At 39.8% G+C, this 25441-nt stretch overlaps 1 protein-coding gene across 1 annotated transcript; it reads right to left on the bottom strand.

Moving 5' to 3' along the window:
* Positions 1 to 46: 46 nt before the first annotated feature.
* LOC124864219 (cdc42 effector protein 4-like) lies at positions 47 to 24404 on the bottom strand. The gene is made up of 2 exons (XM_047358905.1): positions 24059 to 24404; positions 47 to 2872 (listed from the first exon to the last, which is right to left on the bottom strand). The coding sequence occupies exon 2, from the start codon at positions 2778 to 2780 to the stop codon at positions 1746 to 1748; it is 1035 nt and encodes a 344-aa protein (XP_047214861.1). The 5' UTR covers positions 2781 to 2872; positions 24059 to 24404; the 3' UTR covers positions 47 to 1745.
* Positions 24405 to 25441: the final 1037 nt, after the last annotated feature.

Genomic DNA, 25441 nt, shown 5'->3' with positions numbered 1-25441 from the left:
TTGCAAGGCACTGTACTTTCACAAACAAAATACACAAGAGCAAAGATTATTGTGGTTTTATTTTATTGAAAAATATAGGTTAATTTGGGTGATATAGGGAAAAAAGTTGAAGATATACAGTACAGAAAACAGTAAGGCTTATTAAGAATAAAGAAAACACAGCGGCTCATTCACACAAAATGAGAAAGACTTAATTACATTGCGTAGTGTGTAACTGATAAATATCCAGTTTTGCAAACTCATCCTGCACCTCCTTTTTTCTGCAAGATATCTCCTTTTAAATCACCCTTTATTTTATTTCTTAAATCTTTTCACTGTAAAAAGCCTAAATTAAGATTATACAGAAAAGACAGACTAACATATTCAACTGGCTCTCCCAAAACTTTCACAAAATGATTTTTTTTTTGGCCTTGAATATTATAATTTGGCACATCTGTCAGTTTCAGTTAAGGCAGAGAAATCAATCTGCACAAGTCAGCTAGAGCCCCATGGATCTGATGATGCAAGAGGTAGAGCCAAGCTGCAATGACGGTGCAACTTGCATAAAACCGGCAATCTTCTCCTTAATGCTCTTGCATCTATCGCTGGCTGAGGCATTTTTTTCATCCGTGCTTCAAACGAACACAGAAAAAGAGAGGAAGAGTTTTTTTTTTCTACAAAAACTACAGATCCTAGTAGTGTCTGGTTTACTTTTACATTCCAGCACACTTGCGTTTTAATCATGAAGCCCTAGCCGTGTGTAGTGATGGGGTTGACTAATGAGCCTCACTTTTTAACGGTTAAGATGTAGCACGGCAGTCGCCCGGATGTAAAACAAAAAAGAAAAAAAGGAAGGAAGTGGTTTTTAACCAGTCTGCAGTCAAATCGAAAAGCCAAACAAATGTGGAGGGAATGCAGAAGTTTGTGATGAAAATCATTTTGAAAGAAAAGAAAAAACACTGTGTTAAATGGAACAAGAGATAAAAAGACAACCAAGAATGTGGCACACGTTACTCTTCACCCCCTGGTTTCCTGTGATAACAAGGTTCTTTGTAGTGACCCAAAAGCATTACTTTAAAGCTTCCCCCCTGACTGAACTTTGCGCCGCATGGCATCCACTAGACTAACAACAGAATTTCGGTTTAGGCTTTGTGGTCCTGCAAGCTGGAGATGGTTACCTTCAGGCAGCGTTGCAGGGACCCTGAGTTACATAGGTGAGAATAAGGGTGAAAAGTCTGACAGATCTGTAGCTCTGCCATAATATTTTATGATGAAAGGGGATTGATGCTGGGCCTAGCACTCCAGTCACAAACACAGCTCTCTTTATTGGGACAAGACACCCACCAGTGGTCCGCTTGTGACAGAGCCCTTCTGTTCAGCTCAGGCCGCATGATGTCCCACGGCACGGGGTGGGATGGGGGGTGTGATAGTAAGAAAAGAGAGATTGAAAGGCTGAGTTAAGTTTGCTTTTTTTCCTTCAACTAGTTTCTTTTCAACCAGACCTCACAGTTTATTTCTGGAATAGTATGTATTCAGACAGTGCCCTCCTCATCCATGTCAATTATGTCAGTGTTCAAAAGGGTAAGGCGCTCTGGTGAATGGATTTGGCCACATCTTAAAAGGGGTAATCACACTTTCTTTGTAGCCATAAAAAGCTGAAGGTTTCTGGTCCCACAGGTGCCCAATACAGCTTTGTCATGCTGCTCTAAATCAAAATCCATGCTACCAAATGTCTTCTAGAGCTTGGTGGTTTTGAGTCTGAACTCTTATACGTGGATTTCATCATCTTCATCCTCCAAGAAAGAGGAGAAGTTGCTCTCCTCCTCAGGTGGTGCACTGAAGGTAGCGCTGTCTGTGTCTCCTGCGTAATTCTGGTAGTTTGGCTTCTCATCCATTGCAGCAGAGCCAGAGCTCGACATGGAGCAGCTGTCTAGATGCTGAAGGTGTTTGGGACGTATTTCAGGCGTGTACTCTGGAGTGTAAGGACCTTGATCTTCAGCCCTCAGATCAGTAGAGTGGGTTGGATGCTCTGCTGCATCTTTTTCTGCCTCCACATATTGGTCACCACCTTCATCCTCATCCTGCTTTTCCTCATCCTCTTCCTCACAGTGGTTGCTAAGTGCTGGCGAGGCACGGCCCTCACTGCTCTTGCCTTCCTCGTAGCCAAGATCATCTTCCTCCTTTTGCATCACATCCAAGATGTCGTTTAGCATGGAGGGTCCCAAGTCGACATGGAACGACATGACCGATTCTGCGTGCTTCATTCCACCTCCGTAGTGAATGGAGCTCTCCGGCAGCTCCGTCAGTTCACCAAAGCTTTTTTCTTGCAGCTCGAGTAAATTTGCTGCTGCTGCAGCTCCCCCACAATCCAGCTCCCTGTGCTGCTTAAATGGGCTTGAAGACAAGCTCTTTGACTCAATGCTGTTCCCTCTGTTTTCGTCATTGAGAAAAGGCAGGGACATGGCGTTTTTAACAAATGTTGGGGACCCTCCAGGAATCATCAAGCTGCTATCGTTCTGTTGGTCCACTCTGGTCACCGACTGTGAGCGCTTGCTGCTCCTAAAGGTGCGTGCCAAAAGGCCGGTCCGAGGAGAGCGAGGGAAAGATGTTGTCTCAGGGGAAGGTTCCCCAGAGCGTGTGCTTAGAAAAGACGTGTCTCCGAAAGCGTCACCGCTGCGACCTACGTGCATAGTGTGACGAAAATCACCAAGGGGAGCACTGATCATCTCCCTGGTCAAGTCCATACGTGAGCGACGCTTCGTTTGGGAAGAGGTGGAGAGTAGCTGCTTTAAGATTGGCATGGTGGTGTGTAGCTAGAGGTGGTCCAGATCTTCAATCTTTATGAGCCTTGGAAGGAATAATGGTGCTCCTTAACTCCAGTCAGCCTGGAAACCTTAAAAAAAACAGGAATAAAACAAAATTACAAGGAGGGATAACTACTTCGATCAACAACAGTAGAGAGGGGGACAATCTGATATCAGTATTGGACTAGATCCTGATATCCTGATATTTTAGATTGGATATGGAGATGAAGCCACTGATCCATCCACCAATCCAGACTCCATAATATATGTCCCTGCAGGTCATATTCTGACTTATTTTATTCGGGATGTTTAACCAGCCACAAAAAGGACCAAAAACAAACAAAAACACACATTCACTCGTAAGTTAAAGACACAATGTAGTATCATAGATTGCATACAAACAAGTGTTTCAAATATACAACACTGGTCAAAAGTTTTAGAAACACTTTCTCACTTAAAAGGGTCTCTTTATTTTCTTGACTATTTACATTGTAGATTCTCACCAAAGGCATCAAAACTGTGAATCAACAAACAAGGAATTATATAGTAAAAAAAAAAGTTGTGAAATAACTCTAAATGTTTTTATATTTTAGATTCTTGAAAATAGCCACCCTTTGCTTTGATAACTGCTTTGCTCTCTTGCCATGCTCTCCATGAGCTTCATGAGGTGGTCACCTGAAATGGTTTTCCAAAGAGTCTTGAAAGAACTTCCCAGAGGTTCACTGAGAGACAACCAGAGGTTAATATTTCAGTCATCACAGCAAAGGGCAGATACTTTAAGGAATCTAAAATACAAAACATATTTGTTCCTTCATATGTGTTCATTCACAGTTTTGATGTCTTCACTAGGAATCTATGTACAATGGAAAGTGTCAAAAACATAAAGAAAACCATTAATGAGAAAGTGTGTCTAACTTTTGAATGGTAGTGTATACCCAGGTCTATTATTATTTATTTTGTTAGGTTACTTAAAATTTAAACATATAGGCAGAAGTTGTTACAGAGGCACCCAGACAGTGGACAGTCTGCAGATGCATGGTTAGCACTCTGACGCTCGGCCTCACATTCTTCTGAGATATTTGTTATGTGTTTTGTGCAAATATTAAGCATAGTGGTAGCTATCTCAAAATGTGATACAAAGAAGCATCAAGAAGCTTAAGCAACAACAGGAAACCTAATTTCAGGATTTCAACAGAAGGTACAAATATTCACAAGCTAGCAATTAGACAGAAAGACTGCTAATCAATGCTAACAATGCTAAATGTGCAAATCACTAATAAAAATAGTTTAAAAAAACAGCTATAATAAATCATGAGATGTTTACTTTGTCTGCCTAGAATAGGAAGTTGCTACTTTTTTATGCCATCTTTTAGTCTCTCAAAATTGCATTTGGTTATGGCTCCAATGCTGATTAATATTGTTCACGGCAGAAAAGATCTTATTGTTGCGGAGGGATGCATTGGCTTTTCAAACCATTTTACCAACATTTACACCCTAATAAATCTAAGCAGTTGATGGCTGCGGCCTTTTTGAACTACATACATGTTGTGACGTTCTTTGTCCCCCCGCCATGTCAATATTGACATGATATGATAATTTGTTCTGATGCCCATCATGCAATTATACATTTTAAAAATATAACTCAATAATGGACACAAAATGCACCAGTACAGCTGATGGTGCCTGATTTTTTTATATTTGCTTACAACACAAGGACAAAAACAACACAATTTGAATAAAAGTGCTCTGGATTAGGAAATTATCAGCAAATGTTTAAATTCTGATATAAGATCGGATCAAAACCTTAAAATACCCGATCAAAACATCTCTAAACTGCAGTAAAACAAACTTAAATAATCATCCAATTTTGCAACCAAAAAAAGGCTCCACTAATTGCAGGATTGGAGCAATCAAACAACCCAAAAATGATATGCAGGGCTCCCCCCTCATCTCTGCGAAATAGCTGCTCAAATGCAGTAAAATGGATGGAAGAGCACCACAGGATTTTATGTGAAAACAGCATTATGAGTGAGGGCAAAACACCAACCACAGACCTCATGGAATCAGAAAAGGATAGCTGAGGGCCACTGGGACTGACCCGTTAAGCTGAACCTTGACTGCACCTCACGCACACACTCTCAGATAATGACCTTATAATTAGTAAAGAGCAGTCAATTACTGTTGTGGCCTGAAAGATAATATTCACTCATTTTGGTCATGAATGTCATGGTAAAACTGAGTTTTAAAGAGCTTTGATGTAGTTTATTTTCCCTTGCTGAATTGAGAAGCAAGAACAAGTCACTGCTCAAGTGTTAATTTAAAATGGCTTTAGTAAAATTAATGTGCTAATATTTATACAAAGATGCTAAAAATGCAAATAAGATTACAGAGTCTATAAAGACATGTCCCAAATAAAGTGCAAAAAGTCTGATCTTCATTCTGCTTATATTAAAATGTAAAGAAATGAATATGCATCACATAGCTTTGTGTCAGGAAGAGATAATCTTGGCTTGAAAATATACAAGAAAGTGTTGCAATTACAGGTCCTTCTCAAAATATTAGCATATTGTGATAAAGTTCATTATTTTCCATAATGTCATGATGAAAATTTAACATTCATATATTTTAGATTCATTGCACACTAACTGAAATATTTCAGGTCTTTTATTGTCTTAATACGGATGATTTTGGCATACAGCTCATGAAAACCCAAAATTCCTATCTCACAAAATTAGCATATTTCATCCGACCAATAAAAGAAAAGTGTTTTTAATACAAAAAACGTCAACCTTCAAATAATCATGTACAGTTATGCACTCAATACTTGGTCGGGAATCCTTTGGCAGAAATGACTGCTTCAATGCGGCGTGGCATGGAGGCAATCAGCTTGTGGCACTGCTGAGGTCTTATGGAGGCCCAGGATGCTTCGATAGCGGCCTTTAGCTCATCCAGAGTGTTGGGTCTTGAGTCTCTCAACGTTCTCTTCACAATATCCCACAGATTCTCTATGGGGTTCAGGTCAGGAGAGTTGGCAGGCCAATTGAGCCCAGTGATACCATGGTCAGTAAACCATTGACCAGTGGTTTTAGGCACTGTGAGCAGGTGCCAGGTCATGCTGAAAAATGAAATCTTCATTTCCATAAAGCTTTTCAGCAGATGGAAGCATGAAGTGCTCCAAAATATCCTGATAGCTAGCTGCATTGACCCTGACCTTGATAAAACACAGTGGACCAACACCAGCAGCTGACATGGCACCCCAGACCATCACTGACTGTGGGTACTTGACACTGGACTTCTGGCATTTTGGCATTTCCTTCTCCCCAGTCTTCCTCCAGACTCTGGCACCTTGATTTCCGAATGACATGCAGAATTTGCTTTCATCCGAAAAAAGTACTTTGGACCACTGAGCAACAGTCCAGTGCTGCTTCTCTGTAGCCCAGGTCAGGCGCTTCTGCCGCTGTTTCTGGTTCAAAAGTGGCTTGACCTGGGGAATGCGGCACCTGTAGCCCATTTCCTGCACACGCCTGTGCACGGTGGCTCTGGATGTTTCTACTCCAGACTCAGTCCACTGCTTCCGCGGGTCCCCCAAGGTCTGGAATCGGCCCTTCTCCACAATCTTCCTCAGGGTCCGGTCACCTCTTCTCGTTGTGCAGCGTTTTCTGCCACACTTTTTCCTTCCCACAGACTTCCCACTGAGGTGCCTTGATACAGCACTCTGGGAACAGCCTATTCGTTCAGAAATGTCTTTCTGTGTCTTACCCTCTTGCTTGAGGGTGTCAATAGGGGCCTTCTGGACAGCAGTCAGGTCGGCAGTCTTACCCATGATTGGGGTTTTGAGTGATGAACCAGGCTGGGAGTTTTAAAGGCCTCAGGAATCTTTTGCAGGTGTTTAGAGTTAACTCGTTGATTCAGATGATTAGGTTCATAGCTCGTTTAGAGACCCTTTTAATAATATGCTAATTTTGTGAGATAGGAATTTTGGGTTTTCATGAGCTGTATGCCAAAATCATCCGTATTAAGACAATAAAAGACCTGAAATATTTCAGTTAGTGTGCAATGAATCTAAAATATATGAATGTTAAATTTTCATCATGACATTTTGGAAAATAATGAACTTTATCACAATATGCTAATATTTTGAGAAGGACCTGTATTTGTATTCTACCCTTTCACTCTAAATAAAAGCAAACGCATCCAACTTCCTTCAAAAGTCACTTAATTGGTAAACAGAGTGCACCTGTGAGCAATTTAATCTCGGTATAAATCCAGCTATTTTTGCGAAGGCATACCAAGTTTGCTAGATAACATAAAGTGCCATGAAGACCAAGGAACACAGCAGATAGGTCAGGGAGAAAGTTGTGGAGTAGTTTAAAGGAGGCCTATTTTTTAGTGTCCTAAAAATTAAACAATATACCAAGCTTTGGACAGCTCACTGTCTCACTAGTCAATCAATCATCCACACTGGAAAGAGAACGGCATAAAACATTTTTCTTCAAGTTCACAAAAAAAGCATTACTTTGTGTTGATAATCATATACAATCATAATAAAATACCCTGAAGTTTGGGTATATTACTAGACAAAAGAACAACAAGTTCAAGGGTGATTAATACCAAAAATATTATTGTCCCTTGAACTTTTTCTTGAGCCTTGTATTTAGGAAGAAATGCTCAACCTTTTGAAGCAGTGCATAATAATGTGGAATATGGCGGTATATGGTGACTTATGATCAAAAGACATGACCTACAATATTTCATATCCATCGTCTTCTCAAATAAACGTGTGTAAATCCCTGGAGGTTTAAGTGACAGCTTATGGAAAGTGTTTATGCATTATTAAAAGCCCTGACAGAGAAGACCTCGCCGCTGGCAAGCAGCCAGACACGCTTACTTCCTCCTCCTCAGGTGGTGCAACTGAGAACAGAGGCATGGCTTTTTATTAACTACCCAATTCAATATAAAAAAACAAACAAACAAAAAAAAACACATAAACAGAGTAATGGCAAGGTGTTCATAAGATCAAATGAAAGTATTTTTCACAGACATGTATAAAATAAAAACACATGTATGCCTATCTTCTGGGAGGGATTCCAAGGTAATATGCAAGCGGCCTAGGGGAATTGCTTTGTCTGTATGTTGTCATACTAACAAACAACAAAAAAAAAGTAATCACCGGTTCTGGATTTTAATAAGATAAGCTTTTCAAAACAGATCAAAGCAAAGGCCAGTTCTTGGTAGAGGTGCCACTAGGATACTGTGCAATGCTCCGGCAGTCTTTTCAGTGCAATGACCTCTTTCTTTTGTCCCCACCCCCTCGCCGCTACCAGATGAGCCTCTTCTTCTCTTCCTGCTTTGGTTCCCATAGAAACAATCTGCTGCAAGCAAGCGAGCAAGCAAGCAAGCAGCAGCATTTCCTGTCAGAGGTTGCAGATGGCTTCAGGCCTCATACTCATAAAGCACACAGAACATGTCTTGTTTTTTTTACCAACTTGTGTTATAATTCATTACGCTGCATCTATGTTGTTGTTTGGCCCTCATGGAATTAATTTAAATGACAGATTCAAGCATTTTTCACTGAGCCTGGATGATGATATGACAACTTTTCCCTAAACTGTGAAAGCTTCACCAGGAAACACAAACATGATTATTTATTTTTCAGAGAGACATGTTTATTATTGAATCAGCCCCTTCTGGTCTTATTATGGGAAAATAATGACAGGAATATTTTTCACGCCCAGCAACAAAAAAAAGCATGTTTTTTGGCTAGTTTCTCTTGGGTGGCATAAAAGGGGAAAAACAAAAAGCTGATCAAATGAGCGGGTACAAGGGGAAAACTTGCCTCCCACTCCTCCATCTCAGCCGCAGGCCAAGATCAAGCTGAAAAGCTCAATGGAGCCTGTTTCAGGAACATTCTGGCAGAAAAAAAAAAAAAAAAAAAAACATGTAGCATGCCATCACACAGGCTGTTTATCGTCAGCTCACTCTAAACCCCATCCAGAAGCTCAGGAGCCTCACGCAGTGAGACCTGTTCCCTGTCGCTATTGGATGAAGTTGACAGTATTGGCGGTTTCTGAAGAAGAATGGGCATCCACAACTAAATGTATGTGAATGCAAAAAAAAAAAAAACAAAAAAAACTTAGGTCTGAGAAGACAGTAGTAAGCGTGGAAACCTCTGGGTAATAGCCTTGGGAGTCAAAATGGGGGTTTGACTTTATAAACAGACTCATGATCCAATTCTAGCATAGCCCACTGGAGACCCAGAATGAGGGGGGAACAGGAACACAAATGGAAGAGCGACTCAGGTACATCTGCATCCTTTGACGCCTGTCAAAAACGAACCTGGTCTTACCCTAACCCAAAAAAAGTATCATGAGCCCTTCTGAATGATAACTACAGATTGCGAGGTCGGCTGAACTGCCTTGATGTGGATGTGGCATTTCTCAACTGCTTAGAGAGGAAGCAGCAGCGCAAGCATGCATAGAGACCATGATAAACACAAGTGCACTTGGAATGACTCAAAAACTTCCACCAGCATCACTTCAGTACTCTTTTCATATCTATTTGCAAAAATTATATTTTAGTCTGCCTTTCCAATATGTATTTATGCCACTGGAACGTAACATTGGTTCTGGTTACGTATCACACATCTATAATATCTTCAGTTGTACACTTTGGGGGCTAACTTGTCTACAAATAATCTAGTATAAGCCTGCATTAAAGTAAAACACGGTCTAAAAAGCTACCGTTACAAAGCCAATAAAATCCTATTGATTAGATACCCAGAGAAGGTACAAGTGTAGAAAGAATAAATAAAGCTGTGCTCTCCCTCCCCAACCTTTTGCTGCTCACTGTTGTGAAGTGTGCTGAAAGAAGGCTACTTTAGTTTTCTCTTGCTTGCAAATTTGTAAATATTTTTGATTGCAAAAACACAGAAAATCATGGTGTGAAAAAAAGAAAATCATGGTGTGGAAAGTAAAGCAACTCCAATAATAGGTTTTTGGAGGTAACACTGTTTTAAAATTACAGTTGGCAGTACTTACCTGTTACTCTAGAAAGACCAAAATGGCAAAAAGGCATTCATTGTTGAAAATTGGGACGTCATAATGAACATTTTGATATAAACCAAAGTGAAACAAATTATTAAGATACTCATTTATGTCAAAATTTATACAAAGTGAGTAGTTTTCATCTTCTCAAGTTGGCCCAAAATTCTGAAGAGCAGCGCTTTAGACACACAATCACAGAACCCATACCCTCCCTTGCAGCTGCAACCTGAACAATGATCGCATTACAAACTTGGCAAAGCATCTTGAAGGCTGACACTGATGTTTATGTGTAATGTCAAGGTTTAGGGCAGTATTTGTTTTTTAATGAAATTTCCTGACATTAATATTGTTAATAGCTCTACTTACGTGTATAAATATGCCATAACCATAATATAAAGTAATCCAGAGACTTACTTGATTTCTGCATAAGCATGCATTCAATAAGTCACACAAATAACAAAATATTGATGGCTAAAATGTTAAAATTAAGGTGTGATTTGGAAAAATGAAAGAAAACCCATTTCTAATTAATAAATTAATATAAAAACTACTGCATTTAAACATTAGTAGACATGCATACCTTAGTAAATATGAGAAAGAAAAACAGGCTGGAAAATTAAACTTTTTTTCTATGCTTATTTTTTTCCATATTTATCCCAAATGAGAAAATCATGAAAGCAAATCCCATACTTTTTCAGACTTTTCAAAACTGCATAAGAACATTGAGGTTACACTGTAAGAATATCATACTGGCTCATGCTTAATCTGATAGAGACTCAACTTTTATTAGTTACAAAACAAGTAAATATTCAGGCACTTATTATGCATTCCTTTACTTCAGATGAATGACCTCACTATACTCCCTTCCCTGAACAGTAACCCACATAAAGCTGTGAAGATTAAACAGCACAGAATGAATATATATCAAATTAAGTCAACGAATGATGAATTAAGCTATTAGTCAAATATTACACCATTAATTAACAGGCATACACAAACATTTAATAGCTTTTTAGTATAAAAAACACAGAGGATTGGAAGTTTATTGGCCTTGTAAAAAAAAGTTCATGTTGAAGTATTGATGGCCAGAATAATTCATGTTTAAGACATTCACGACTTTTCACTTCTTGTCAATACTCCTAGTCAGACTGCTCAATACTAATACACAAAAGATTACTCCCAGAGGAACTCTTGAACCTGACTTCTACTCCATTTCCAGAATGAGGTATTGATGCCTTCTCTGTGCAGTTTCATTCATAATGTGCATACTTTTCTGTTTGTAAGAAGAGGGCTACTGCATTAGTGCATCATTTATAATCACTGACCTGAATGGAGGACAGCATGACCTGATGCTCAAAGACATTCAAGGGGGGTTGCCCTGTATAAAGATTGTCTTTCGTTATGAACCTGCTTGCTTGAACATCTTATTTGTTAGTGTTGCACAGTGGTGTTCACCGACAAGAGCTATGTTCAGTAAAAGGCTAGAAAGGCACAAACCAGTAATAAAGCAGACAAATGTATTCTAGTAGATCAGAATCAGAATCAACTTTATTGCCAAGTTCGTACATACAAACAAGGAATTTGACTCCGGTACACTTTGCTCTTTCGTTCTGTTTTTGCATTACAGAGTATACAAATTTACAATTTACAATGTACAATATACACATATCTAATAGAAAAGGTGCATTTGCAACATCTGTATGCTGTTGTTCTGTACTTGAATGTTCATCAGAGAAACAGCCTGGTGGAAGAAACGGTCTATGTGGCAGCTGGTTTTAGTAAACAGTGCTCTGTAGCGGCGGCCTAAAGGTAAAACTCTAAACAGTTTATGTGCAGGTTGTGTGGGGTCTGCAGAGATTTTGGCAGCTCTTTTCTTGACCCTAGACCTGTATAAGTCCTGGATGGAGGGAAGGTCAGCTCTGATTATTCTCTCTGCAGTCATGATTATTCGATGCAGTCTGGACCTGTCCTGTTTTGTGGATGAGCCAAACCACACTGAGATGGATGAAGACAGGACAGATTGAATGACGGCAGTGTAGAAGATGACCAGCAGCTCCTGTGGAAGGTTGAACTTCTTGAGTTGCCTCAGGAAGTACAGTCTCTGCTGGGCCTTCTTTCGAACAGTGTCTATGTGTGAAGACCATCTCAGGTCCTCAGAGATGGTGGTTCCTAAGAACCTGAAGTGGTCCACGGCCGATACAGTGTTGTTGAGGATGGTGAAGGGGGTGTATGGGGGTGGTGTTCTTCGAATGTCCACCACCATTTCCACAGTCTTGAGTGGGTTCAGTTCAAGGTAGTTCTGACCGCACCAATGTACCAGCCGATCCACCTGCTGTCTGTATGCAGACTCATCACCGTCCTGGATCAGTCCAATGACAGTGGTGTCGTCTGCAAACTTAAGGAGTTTCACGGACGAGTCCGATGAGGTGCAGTCATTTGTGTACAGAGAGAAGAGGAGTGGGGATAGAACACACCCCTGGGGGGCACCAGTACTTATTGATCTGGATCAGGAGAAGATGCTCCCCAGTCTCACCTGCTGCTGTTGGTCTGTCAGTAGATGCCATCTTCCTGCAACTCAGTTAGCAGGCCTGAATATTTCATTAAGAAAGGAGCAGCCACAGGACAATCAGTGGAAATCACATCATCTCTCAATCAGACAAAATGGGAACAACTGACATCAAGCAGATGATGTCCCTAGAGATAAATACAGTGCAAAACATTGTGGTCAATTGAGAAATCAAGCCCTCCTTACATGAAAGAATAGCGAAAGCTTAGCCATTGCTTAAATGGACCATTTGAGGAATGGAAGAAGTATTGCATTTGCAAAAACTGTTGTCTCTGTCTGCATATCGGTTTTCCTTTTGCCAGTTATGCCAACGTCTGTTCATGGAGTTCAAACATTGAGGCAGTCCTCTGTATAGTTAGTTAACTGACTCAGACGCTATTCAGAATATATTCTAATTTTAGCTGATATTTAACACAAAGACTTTCTGCTAATGCACTTAAAACCCAGTATATATGGGCACATTCCTTTTTGTAATTTTCCAATGTTTATTATGACCATTGAACCTTCCAGTCTAAAGTGTAATGAAAATGAATTAAGAGGTGCTGAATGTAAACATAGTTTCTGACTTTGTATTTGCTCTCAAGCGGTGTTTAAATGATTGAAGCATAGCTTGATATATTTTTTTTTTATCATTTTAATTTAGATCAGGAAATGCTGCAAATGTAGATAACTTTTCTAAGAGGAAAAGACAACAATTGAGCAAAACAAAAACAACAGTTTTGAGCCACCTGTAGCTTTACACTGGCTGACATTGGCCCAGAGGCAGACTACCTATTGAGTAGCATGCAAGTCATAAATACTGCAGAGAAATTGACAAACCTGCAAATTCACAGTCACCCCTTTAGCCAACTTGGCATTACTGATTTTACCACCAAGGATGGTCGCTAGACAGTGAGGAAACCAGGCTACAAACAAGAAACCCACAAAAGCAAGTACAGACAATACATGCAAGCCATACGTGAAGACAGCCTGCAATTAACCAACGTCATTGCTCAAGACACATTCCCCTCAGAGTATGGTGAGAGGAAGAAATATTTTCTCCAAACAGACTAAACCTTATAAAATCCAACATGCGTATTTTCTTTTTTCTGCTCACTTATACCTAGGAAGCTGAAGTCAGGCAGAGTTTTATGCTAATGTAGTGTCACACTTAGCAGTTTGCTCTGCTCTGTAATGATGAAAGAACAGAAGATTTTTTAGAGCATTCTGACACCAACGATGTGTGGGTTACTGGATTTACATTCATGTTGGGAATTTCCAATTTAGAGTCTGTCCTATAGTTAGTGAGTAGAACATTTGATGTCAGAAGTAGGGGTGTGAGGAAAATTTGCTGCACAAGATGTGATATTAGAATGGCACAATATTCCTCCAAGTAAAGTCTCATGGGGTCCAGCTGCATGAATATGAGGGTGATTGCTTTAAACTTGGCACTTTGTTTGAAATTATTATTTTGATGTAAGAAAGTAAGTAGTTCTCGAGTTGCCCTGTTGACAGAGTTGACTATTAGTAATATTTTGGCTCGTCAACAATACTGGATTAAAAAAGAAAAATCATTGAAGGTGCATCCAGAAACTTTTAAATCATTTGTGTGGCTGGTTTTTGGGAACTTCGTATAACAAAGGACAAAATGTAAACACTGTGATACAACTGGCTAACCAGTCATGAATGGTGCCATTGTTAGCATCTGCCTCTGAGCTTCTAATACAACCCAAACTGAAGGGCTATTTCACAGCTTTTTAATTAGTCTAGACTGCATTTGTCCATATTTAATCCTAGGTTCTGGTCAAGCCTGATCTGGATAATTCTGAAGCGAACAGAGATTTTTAAAACACAGTTTGAGATTCATAAATTGGTTCTTTTACTTGTAAAAACACAAAAAAGGAAGCATTTTCAGTGCTTTTTTCGCATTATACAACATTGAAATTTGACAAACCATGAAATCCCAATATATCTTTTAGTCAAACCTGGAGGGGAGTATTCTGTACTGGTTGTAGGTCATTTAGACAGGTTTGAAATGTATAAAACCTTTACTAAAAACAACGCTAATAAAATGGCATATTGTATGATTTTATTTCCCAAGACAGATAAAATCTCAATTGGTCTCATTTTTGTGAAACCAAACTTCATCACCTAAAGGTAACAGTGATTTTTAAATTACACTGACTGACTGTGGTATTTTGACTCAAGATTTCTACAGGTCCTTCTCAAAATATTAGCATATTGTGATAAAGTTCATTATTTTCCATAATGTCATGATGGAAATTTAACATTCATATATTTTAGATTCATTGCACACTAACTGAAATATTTCAGGTCTTTTATTGTCTTAATACGGATGATTTTGGCATACAGCTCATGAAAACCCAAAATTACTATCTCACAAAATTAGCATATAATTAAAAGGGTCTCTAAATGAGCTATGAACCTAATCATCTGAATCAACGAGTTAACTCTAAACACCTGCAAAAGATTCCTGAGGCCTTTAAAACTCCCAGCCTGGTTCATCACTCAAAACCCCAATCATGGGTAAGACTGCCGACCTGACTGCTGTCCAGAAGGCCACTATTGACACCCTCAAGCAAGAGGGTAAGACACAGAAAGACATTTCTGAACGAATAGGCTGTTCCCAGAGTGCTGTATCAAGGCACCTTAGTGGGAAGTCTGTGGGAAGGAAAAAGTGTGGCAGAAAACGCTGCACAACGAGAAGTGGTGACCGGACCCTGAGGAAGATTGTGGAGAAGGGCCAATTCCAGACCTTGGGGGCCCTGCGGAAGCAGTGGACTGAGTCTGGAGTAGAAACATCCAGAGCCACCGTGCACAGGCGTGTGCAGGAAATGGGCTACAGGTGCCGCATTCCCCAGGTCAAGCCACTTTTGAACCAGAAACAGCGGCAGAAGCGCCTGACCTGGGCTACAGAGAAGCAGCACTGGACTGTTGCTCAGTGGTCCAAAGTACTTTTTTCGGATGAAAGCAAATTCTGCATGTCATTCGGAAATCAAGGTGCCAGAGTCTGGAGGAAGACTGGGGAGAAGGAAATGCCAAAATGCCAGAAGTCCAGTGTCAAGTACCCACAGTCAGTGATGGTCTGGGGTGCCGTGTCAGCTGCTGGTGTTGGTCCACTGTGTTTTATCAAGGGCAGGGTCAATGCAGCTAGCTATCAGGAGATTTTGGAGCACTTCATGCTTCCATCTGCTGAAAAGCTTTATGGAGATGAAGATTTCATTTTTCAGCACGACCTGGCACCTGCTCACAGTGCCAAAACCACTGGTAAATGGTTTACTGACCATGGTATCACTGTGCTCAATTGGCCTGCCAACTCTCCTGACCTGAACCCTATAGAGAATCTGTGGGATATTGTGAAGAGAACGTTGAGAGACTCAAGACCCAACACTCTGGATGAGCTAAAGGCCGCTATCGAAGCATCCTGGGCCTCCATAAGACCTCAGCAGTGCCACAGGCTGATTGCCTCCATGCCATGCCGCATTGAAGCAGTCATTTCTGCCAAAGGATTCCCGACCAAGTATTGAGTGCATAACTGTACATGATTATTTGAAGGTTGACGTTTTTTGTATTAAAAACACTTTTCTTTTATTGGTCGGATGAAATATGCTAATTTTGTGAGATAGGAATTTTGGGTTTTTATGAGCTGTATGCCAAAATCATCCGTATTAAGACAATAAAAGACCTGAAATATTTCAGTTAGTGTGCAATGAATCTAAAATATATGAATGTTAAATTTTCATCATGACATTATGGGAAATAATGAACTTTATCACAATATGCTAATATTTTGAGAAGGACCTGTATATGGTGAAAATCTCATACCGGTTCGTGCTTACTTTGGATTCCTCAAGAGGAGTTGGAGAATGTGGTAAAGTAAAATGATGTCTGGGATTCCAATATTCCAAGCTGTGGACATTTCACAAGCCCTGTTCAGTTGCCATCCAAAAATAAAAATACTTATATGCAAAATGCATACCCCCACGGTCAGACACAGTTGTGGCAGAATAGTGGTTTGGAGATGCTGTTCCTAAGTAGCAACAATCTCTTCTTTGAATCTGGGTGTTTCATTACAACCCTAGCAAGCAGCTCTGACTAGAGAAACTGCTCCTGGTAGAAAACAGCCCTAAAGCAAGTCAGTTAGATGTGTATCAACTGGCCTTTAAGGCCTGAGAGGAGATGACTTGTCTCTGTTCCATTTGCAGCAAACAAAACTTCTGGACATGAGACTGCATCTCTCTCTGCCTCCTTCTCTTCGACATCTTCGGCAGTGATGCAACTGACAACTTTTTTCCACCAACAACATGAAAAACTGACAGCAGACTACAATTCTGTATTCCTGCTGGTCACATTCAAGAACAAAATGCACTCTGTATGTTAAACCTGACTGATGGGCATCACCTTTATGGCCTTACAATGACTTTGTACTCCCAAACAATGCTTTACATCCCAACACTGCCATTATCTCTGATCAGCACAAACATAAATACCTACATTAAAAGTGAAAAATGTTTGTGGACAATGTACACAGGAAGGGCAGGGAGAAAATGAAGTAGAAAACCCTCCCATCTTTCCGGAAATCAGCCTGCCCTTCCTGTCCATTCCCAGTGTAAACACGGATTAACTCCATCATTGTGCATTACAGAAGGACTGGCCAAACAAACATAGCCCATATCTCCATTAACACTCCGTTTTAATAAGCTGCAGGGATGAGTGACCAATGCTCAAACAATACGCCTAAAAACTGCTCTTAATGCAGGATGCATAATGAATTATAGCTAAACTGAAAGAAAAGTGGATTTGCAATCAAATTCTGTGTGATTGTGCAAGTTGGAACAGATTAATTTAAACCTCCAAAATTATGCTGACAGATCTTACCTTTACAAAAACAAAACAAACAAAAAAAAACACACCATGCTTTAAATGTCCAATGAGGACAGCTAAAATAATGGTCATCTGGGATATAGAAGGACACAAATAGCTTTCTTTTCACCATGTGTTTCCATTTTGCTTAGCTCCTGTATTTTGTGTTCACAGCAGCAATGTCTCTTTTAAGTCAAGTCAGGTTTATTTAAATAGCGCTTTTCAGCAACAAGGCATTCAAGGCGCTGTACATAAGGAAAAACATTACAATGATGCAGAAAATCAAATAACAGAGGTAATTAAAAAATAAAGAGAATAGAATGATGGATAATAAAATGAAAAGGAAAATTGGACTGAAAACTTAACTAATAATGTTTAGATAACACATTCAAAGGCCACTCTAAACAAATAAGTTTTTAATCTTGATTTAAAGCAACTTAGGGTTTCAGCACTTTTACAGTTTTCTGGCAGTTTATTCCAGATTAGTGGAGCATAAGAACTAAAAGCTGCTTCTCCATGTTTGTTTCTGGTTTTGGGTATGCAGAGTAGATTTGAGCCAGAAGACCTGAGAGGTCTGGGTGGTTGATACACTGACAAGTCTGTAATGTATTTTGGTGCTAAGCCATTCAGTGATTTATAGACTAACAGAAGTATTTTAAAGTCTATTCTCTGAGCTACAGGGAGCCAGTGTAAGGACTTTAGAACCGGGGTGATGTTCTCCACTTTCTTAGTTCTAGTGAGGACGCGGGCAGCAGCGTTCTGGATCAACTGCAGCTGTCTGATTGACTTTTTAGGCAGACTTGTGAAGACACCGTTGCAGTAATCAATTCTACTAAACACATGAATTAGATTTTCAAGGTCCTGCTGAGACATTAGTCCTTTAATCCTGGAGATGTTCTTTAGGTGATAGAAGGTCGACCTAGTTACTATCTTTATGTTTTAGGTTGGTATTTGTTTCACACCGAGGAACAATTTTGTGTCTCAGTCTTGGTGTCTCTTGGTTGTATGGGGGGGATTTTTAAAAGGTAATAATTGGATCCTAAATGGTCATTTAATGGAGGGTTTATTAAAAAGTTATAACCAGTTCTCACTTGCAATGTCCAATTTAAAAAAAGTCAAAGCAATGTTTTCTGTGAACACTATTTAACAAACCTCAAAACCATCAACACTTCTCTATTGGGCAGTTTTTTACACAGTAGCCAATGATTGTTTAGGAAGATAGGCTCCGCAACCAACCCTATATCCATCCTGTCTGAAACTCACTGAGAATAAATACATTTTTTCTTGTCAGAGTAACTGGCTAAAACAAAAGTGGGGTAGTGATAAAAATCCATAACATATAGTTATACACCACTATGACATCATAGTTTCACATAAAAAGATTATTACTATCACACCTCCTCAAACCTCCAGCTCCCATGTTTATAATGTGGCAGTTCAATGTTAAAGAAACATCACTTGCATAAACTGCTATGGGTTTTGTAATAGTGCAATTGTTTAAAGATTGTAAAAGTCAGGTTTTTTTGCCCTTCTCAGACTTGCCATTAGTTTCGGCCTCAAAAATAATCTAATCTGGATTACTACAGGGGTTGGACAATGAAACTGAAACATCTGTCATTTTAGTGTGGGAGGTTTCATGGCTAAATTGGACCAGCCTGGTAGCCAGTCTTCATTGATTGCACCAGTAAGAGCAGAGTGTGAAGGTTCAATTAGCAGGGTAAGAGCAGTTTTGCTCAAAATATTGAAATGCACACAACATTATGGGTGACATACCAGAGTTCAAAAGAGGACAAATTGTTGGTGCACGTCTTGCTGGAGCATCTGTGACCAAGACAGCAAGTCTTTGTGATGTATCAAGAGCCACGGTATCCAGGATAATGTCAGCATACCACCAAGAAGGACGAACCACATCCAACAGGATTAACTGTGGATGCAAGAGGAAGCTGTCTGAAAGGGATGTTCGGGTGCTAACCCGGATTGTATCCAAAAAACATAAAACCACGGCTGCCCAGATCACGGCAGAATTAAATGTGCATCTCAACTCTCCTGTTTCCACCAGAACTGTCCGTCAGGAGCTCCACAGGGTCAATATACACGGCCGGGCTGCTGTAGCCAAACCTTTGGTCACTCATGCCAATGCCAAACGTCGGTTTCAATGGTGCAAGGGGCGCAAATCTTGGGCTGTGGACAATGTGAAACATGTATTGTTCTCTGATGAGTCCACCTTTACTGTTTTCCCCACATCCGGGAGAGTTACGGTGTGGAGAATCCCCAAAGAAGCGTACCACCCAGACAGTTGCATCCCCAGAGTGAAGCATGGGGGTGGATCAGTGATGGTTTGGGCTGCCATATCATGGCATTCCCTTGGCCCAATACCTGTGCTAGATGGGCGCGTCACTGCCAAGAACTACCGAACCATTCTTGAGGACCATGTGTATCCAATGATTCAAACATTGTATCCTGAAGGCGGTGCCATGTATCAGGCTGACAATGCACCAATACACACAGCAAGACTGGTGAAAGATTGGTTTGATGAACATGGAAGTGAAGTTGAACATCTCCCATGGCCTGCACAGTCACCAGATCTAAATATTATTGAGCCACTTTGGGGTGTTTTGGAGGAGCGAATAAGGAAACGCTTTCCTCCACCAGTATCACGTAGTGACCTGGCCACTATCCTGCAAGAAGAATGGCTTAAAATCCCTCTGACCACTGTGCAGGACTTGTATATGTCATTCCCAAGACAAATTGACGCTGTATTGGCTGCAAAAGGAGGCCCTACACCATACTAATAAATTATTGTGGTCTAAAACCAGGTGTTTCAGTTTTATTGTCCAACCCCCGTACCTATTGCAGGTATGATATTATCTACCTAATACCTTTTAACAGAACCTGTCTTCAAACATACTAATCTACTGCTTTAACTTCATGTGACAGCCAGGACCACCCAAGTTGATTCAGTCTTTAATCTTAAAAGGATGGCTTAAAAATACCAAATACAGACCGTTTTTAAACAGGTGCAGCCAGTAGGTTACCCAAATAACATTTCAATATAATTTAAACTAAATCTAATTCCTCAAAGTAAAACTACAACACTCAGTCAACACCATTACAAGCCGAAAAAGCTTTTTATGTATAGTTTATTCACACTAAGCTGGCCTTGCTCTCTGCATGCCCCTGGTGCAGGTATTTACTTCAAGGTAAGTCAAGAAGCTGCTTACCACCAACAATTTTTGTAATACATCAAAAACCAAAAGTGTTCAGCACTTATGCAATTTATGGAGCACCATCTGTCATGTTACCCATTAAACACTAATTAAAATATTTATTTTGTTCTGTAAAATTAACCAGAAAACCTCCAAAAGTAGTAAGAATAGCTGCATATTAGATCCAATTGCAGCCTTTATTTGTATGTTAGTATTTGTATGATTATTATAGCAATTGCACAAGACTGCTTGGATGCAGTATGTAACAGTGACATGCATTAACACACTCTGTCAACATTATATATTTGACACGTTGGATCTACTTTCACTCTCCTTGATGTCACAACCGGACAGAGCTTTTACTGACCAACATGCTAACAGAAAGCAGTGGGCAAATTGTGATGATGGAAAAACAAAGAAGAGTAAGAAAACCACAACAGACACTGTCATCGCATCATTAAACAACAATATCAAAATTTCATGTTTTCTTACTATGGTGCAGTCCTACTAATGAGGTAAAAGGCCAAGTTTGACATAGTTTGCCCAGAAAATCAGCGAATCCACAGGACAAGGACCTTGATGCAATTGTCTAGTTCTTCAGTAACATGAAGTCCAAGCAGAAACCACATCAAGTAACAAGGAAATGGGACAACATCAGAGAAGAAACATTTCCTGCAGCTAACAAACTCTAGCATGAGGGGTCATGCTGGATCAGCCCAGAAAAACAAGGTAGACAAACAAAAGATACAGGAACAAACAACAAAGTCAAACAGAGGACAAATGGAGCAATCCAAAATATTTAATGTTTGGATGGTTGCATAATTGTAAAAAGGTAAAAGGGGTCTTATCTTACATCACAAAACAAACTTGCTGAGAGAATTTCAATTTTATATTTACTGTTTTAATGACCTGTGAATAATTTGCAGAGAATAATAATAAATAAAAAAAGAGTATGTGGGCAACATCAAGAACAGCCATAAGCAAAGCTGAGCTTATCTCTACAATAAAAAAAAAAAAAAACAACCCCATCCACCAATCCAAGATTGGAAAAAAGATTAAGAAAAAAAAAAAAAAAGTTTACATTGGTATTTCCTGGAATGTGAAAGGGCTGAACAGGCGACACACATTACGCAAAATAAGCCTGAAACTGCAAACATGTTCAAACATTGGTGCATGACCATATACTAAAAGGGACCACAAAACACAGTTTCACTCCACTGCTACCATAGCTGCATTTTCGTAATGCTGAATATGTGCACAAATTTGCTCATGTTTGTAAACACAATTACAGTTAGGTTGTTTTTCCTGAAAAATGAGACAGCAGGAGACTGAGAGCTGTGCTGTGGCCAAAAAACCAGTGTGGTTGGCACCATATCCAACGTTAGCAGAAGCAGAATAACATTTTATTTTGTGGCAACAAGTGTCCTTCTTGCAATTGGATGGTTTGTAAATGATAGAACAAAGGTAGTAGAGAGTAGAACCTAAGTAAGCTGTTTGAAAATGTCTCATTTCTACCTTAAGGTATTCTAAAGAGACTTCTGAGAAGACCAAACAAACCAAGTCCATGGCACATTAATCACAGGGATGGTGTGTGCTAGTTTGCCTAGATCCATCACACTGACCCACACAATGTGACATCTCAGAAAACCCCAACCTGTTCTGTTCTAAGCAGGTCGAATGTCACATTTAGAGCTGCAAAAACAAAGATAAACCACCCAATTTGTCACACAAACGCAGAACCATTAACCTCATCTCCTCAAACAAGCGAGGTCTTGTTGGGGTGGTAATGAAGGAGCGAAGACCTACAAACCTGAGCGGGGTCTATTGGGCTGGTTATAGGCATCGAGGCACACCGAGGTTTACATCATGCTATTTCTGTGGTTTTTAGTTCTTGCGATGAAGTAGTAGAAAAAAATTCCTGATTGACTTAAGTGTTCTGCAGCATTAAGAAACAAAGTGTAAAGCATTGCTACCCATTTCCCCACCCACTGCTGTGCACTGCTGACCAGCTGACTGAAAGAATGCCTCTGCACTTTTTCCTTGCTTACAAAAAAAGACAAATTTGGCTGTTTGGAAATATTCCCAGGCTTAAAAGAGCACAGGTAATTTTATCCTTTCCCCATCTTGTACCTTTGCAATTTGTTATTGCATTGTATGCGATTTTTTGGAAGGGTTCAATATAGTGTGTTGTGTTGTGCCAGTTCATAATTAGCTCAAAGTTCAGTTCATACAGATGAAAATGAACTAGCTCATGTTCATGTTCATAGTTCACTTTTTCAAAAAATGAACCAGTTCAAGGTTATTTGTTACATTAATCCACTATCTTACACAATATAACCTTTTCTTAACCAAGCCTAGCTGCAAGTCTTTGCCACTCCAAAACTAACCAAATGATTGTACCAATAAAGAATCACAGACAAGAGATAATTACTACAGCCAAGAGAAAAATAATGTTCAAATGGAGAATATATTTCACCCCTTAAATACTGTGTGATCATAATATGTAGAAAGTGGAAATTACCAGGTGCAGTCAAGGTATACTGTATTTGCAATAAAACCTTTATTTAGCCAGCATGAACCAAATTACACAGGATTTCAAAAACATAAAGGTACATGCAGTTTATTGGGAAAAGATCTGGCTGTGCATTGAAAAAAAAAAATCCAGAATATTCTGAAATGTAGTTACTAAGTACACCAACCGTACATTTGTCATGTACTGTAATGTTAACTTAACTTGGGCTTTCCCTGCTCAATGTACTAGGCAATACTAAACTAACACATTTTTACATCCTGAAACGGAAGTTAACAGCAAGTCATCAAAGAAAAAGATTCTTAACTATTATTTGTTTAAAACATGATCAGGTAGCAGCGTAAATTGAGCATACCCTGATCAGTTTACTGAAATTTCAAATAAAGTTCAAATATTGAACCAACCCTTATTAGCATCCTCAAGAGGAAGTTAACAGTAGGTAAACAAAAAAATGTCATTTCCATCATTCAGGGATTTCAGGGATGATAGCGACTGTTTACACAAACAGAACACAGCAAGATGATGAAAATGTGACTTTCCCCTTTTCTTATAATTACCCCCACCATCACTGGATTCAAGTCTAGTTCCTCCACTTCCGAAAGTTTGTTTCAGAGCACAGACATTTTACAGGAAGTCAGTTTATCATGAAGCATGTTTTTGGTTTTATTTCTACTTTTACTTTAACACGTTTTTAAGGCATTTTGCGTTAAGCAATAAACAGAGACACAGAACTAAACCTAAATAATAAAATGTCTAAAATTTATTTTAAAAATAAATATGTTCCAATATAGCCACATCTGCTTCCCCCACAAAGATTTATAGAGCAAAACAGTGTCGTAGAGCATACTGAGATTAGCCACCGACTGGAAAAAGGCTTGATCATGTTACAATAAAACGCTGCTGATTCTGGGTGGGTCACAGGCAGAACAATAACAGCTGACCGTAAGCAGCCGCACTCAGCCGCAGCAGTGAAAGGAGCAGAGAAATGCTCAGATTACAAAGGTATAGTTTACCTTCTGGGGGTTTAGGTGCCAATGTTTTCAAAAGAAAAATGCGTGCAGACTTACCGAGCATCCCATTCATAAAAACAGCTGCAGCACCACTCCTAGGCCCCCAGCAGCTCAGTAATAATGTAGGGGTGCGTTCATCAAACGGAATTAAATGTAATGCGCTCAGGTGTGCTCTCTGTATTCCAAGCAGCGCTGTTAGACTACCCGGTTCGGTCTTTATGGTACTAGAGAAATTCTACAGTAGCTGTCCTCGCATCCTCACAAACGGTGCAACTGCTATGAGGATCAGCAACTCACTATAATGCCTCCTGATGTAGCGTGAATGACTAAACACGCCCTCTTTTTTCCGCGTCCCCTTAAAGACGCAGGGTGTCGGCGCCGTGCGACCTCTCCTACTGGCTGTAATCGTAATCAGAGACGCACGATGCGTCATGTAGACTTTACACTACACTAATAATAATGTGGGGGAATAAACTCCCGCAATAAAAAAAAATATATCCTGAAAAAAACAACTTCCTGCTCACTTGATATTAGTATCGAATAATCTTATGACAAACTAAATAAAGCTTGTGAAAAAGATAGACAAAAAAAAGATGTGCATGATGTGCAGGACTAAGCTGGCAAAATCAAATTAGAAATAAATAACTAATATAAAAATGTGTATTTAGATTTTTTTTTAATCCAAGCATGGCCTTTTCTAATAATCTCTTTGCTGCCCTAATTAAATATACAGGGGTTTGACAATGAAACTGAAACACCTGGTTTTAGACCACAATAATTTATTAGTATGGTGTAGGGCCTCCTTTTGCGGCCAATACAGCATCAATTCGTCTTGGGAATGACATATACAAGTCCTGCACAGTGGTCAGAGGGATTTTAAGCCATTCTTCTTGCAGGATAGTGGCCAGGTCAATACGTGATACTGGTGGAGGAAAACGTTTCCTGACTCGCTCCTCCAAAACACCCCAAAGTGGCTCAATAATATTTAGATCTGGTGACTGTGCAGGCCATGGGAGATGTTCAACTTCACTTTCATGTTCATCAAACCAATCTTTCACCAGTCTTGCTGTGTGTATTGGTGCATTGTCATCCTGATACATGGCACCGCCTTCAGGATACAATGTTTGAACCATTGGATACAAATGGTCCTCAAGAATGGTCCGGTAGTCCTTGGCAGTGACGCGCCCATCTAGCACAAGTATTGGGCCAATAGAATGCCATGATATGGCAGCCCAAACCATCACTGATCCACCCCCATACTTCACTCTGGGCATGCAACAGTCTGGGTGGTACGCTTCTTTGGAGCTTCTCCACACCGTAACTCTCCCGGATGTGGGGAAAACAGTAAAGGTGGACTCATCAGAGAACAATACATGTTTCATATTGTCCACAGCCCAAGATTTGCGCTCCTTGCACCATTGAAACCAACGTTTGGCATTG

The sequence above is a fragment of the Girardinichthys multiradiatus genome, chromosome Y, assembly GCF_021462225.1.
Source record: "Girardinichthys multiradiatus isolate DD_20200921_A chromosome Y, DD_fGirMul_XY1, whole genome shotgun sequence".
Taxonomy (NCBI): Eukaryota; Metazoa; Chordata; class Actinopteri; order Cyprinodontiformes; family Goodeidae; genus Girardinichthys; species Girardinichthys multiradiatus.
This window is presented reverse-complemented; position numbering and strand designations above follow the sequence as displayed.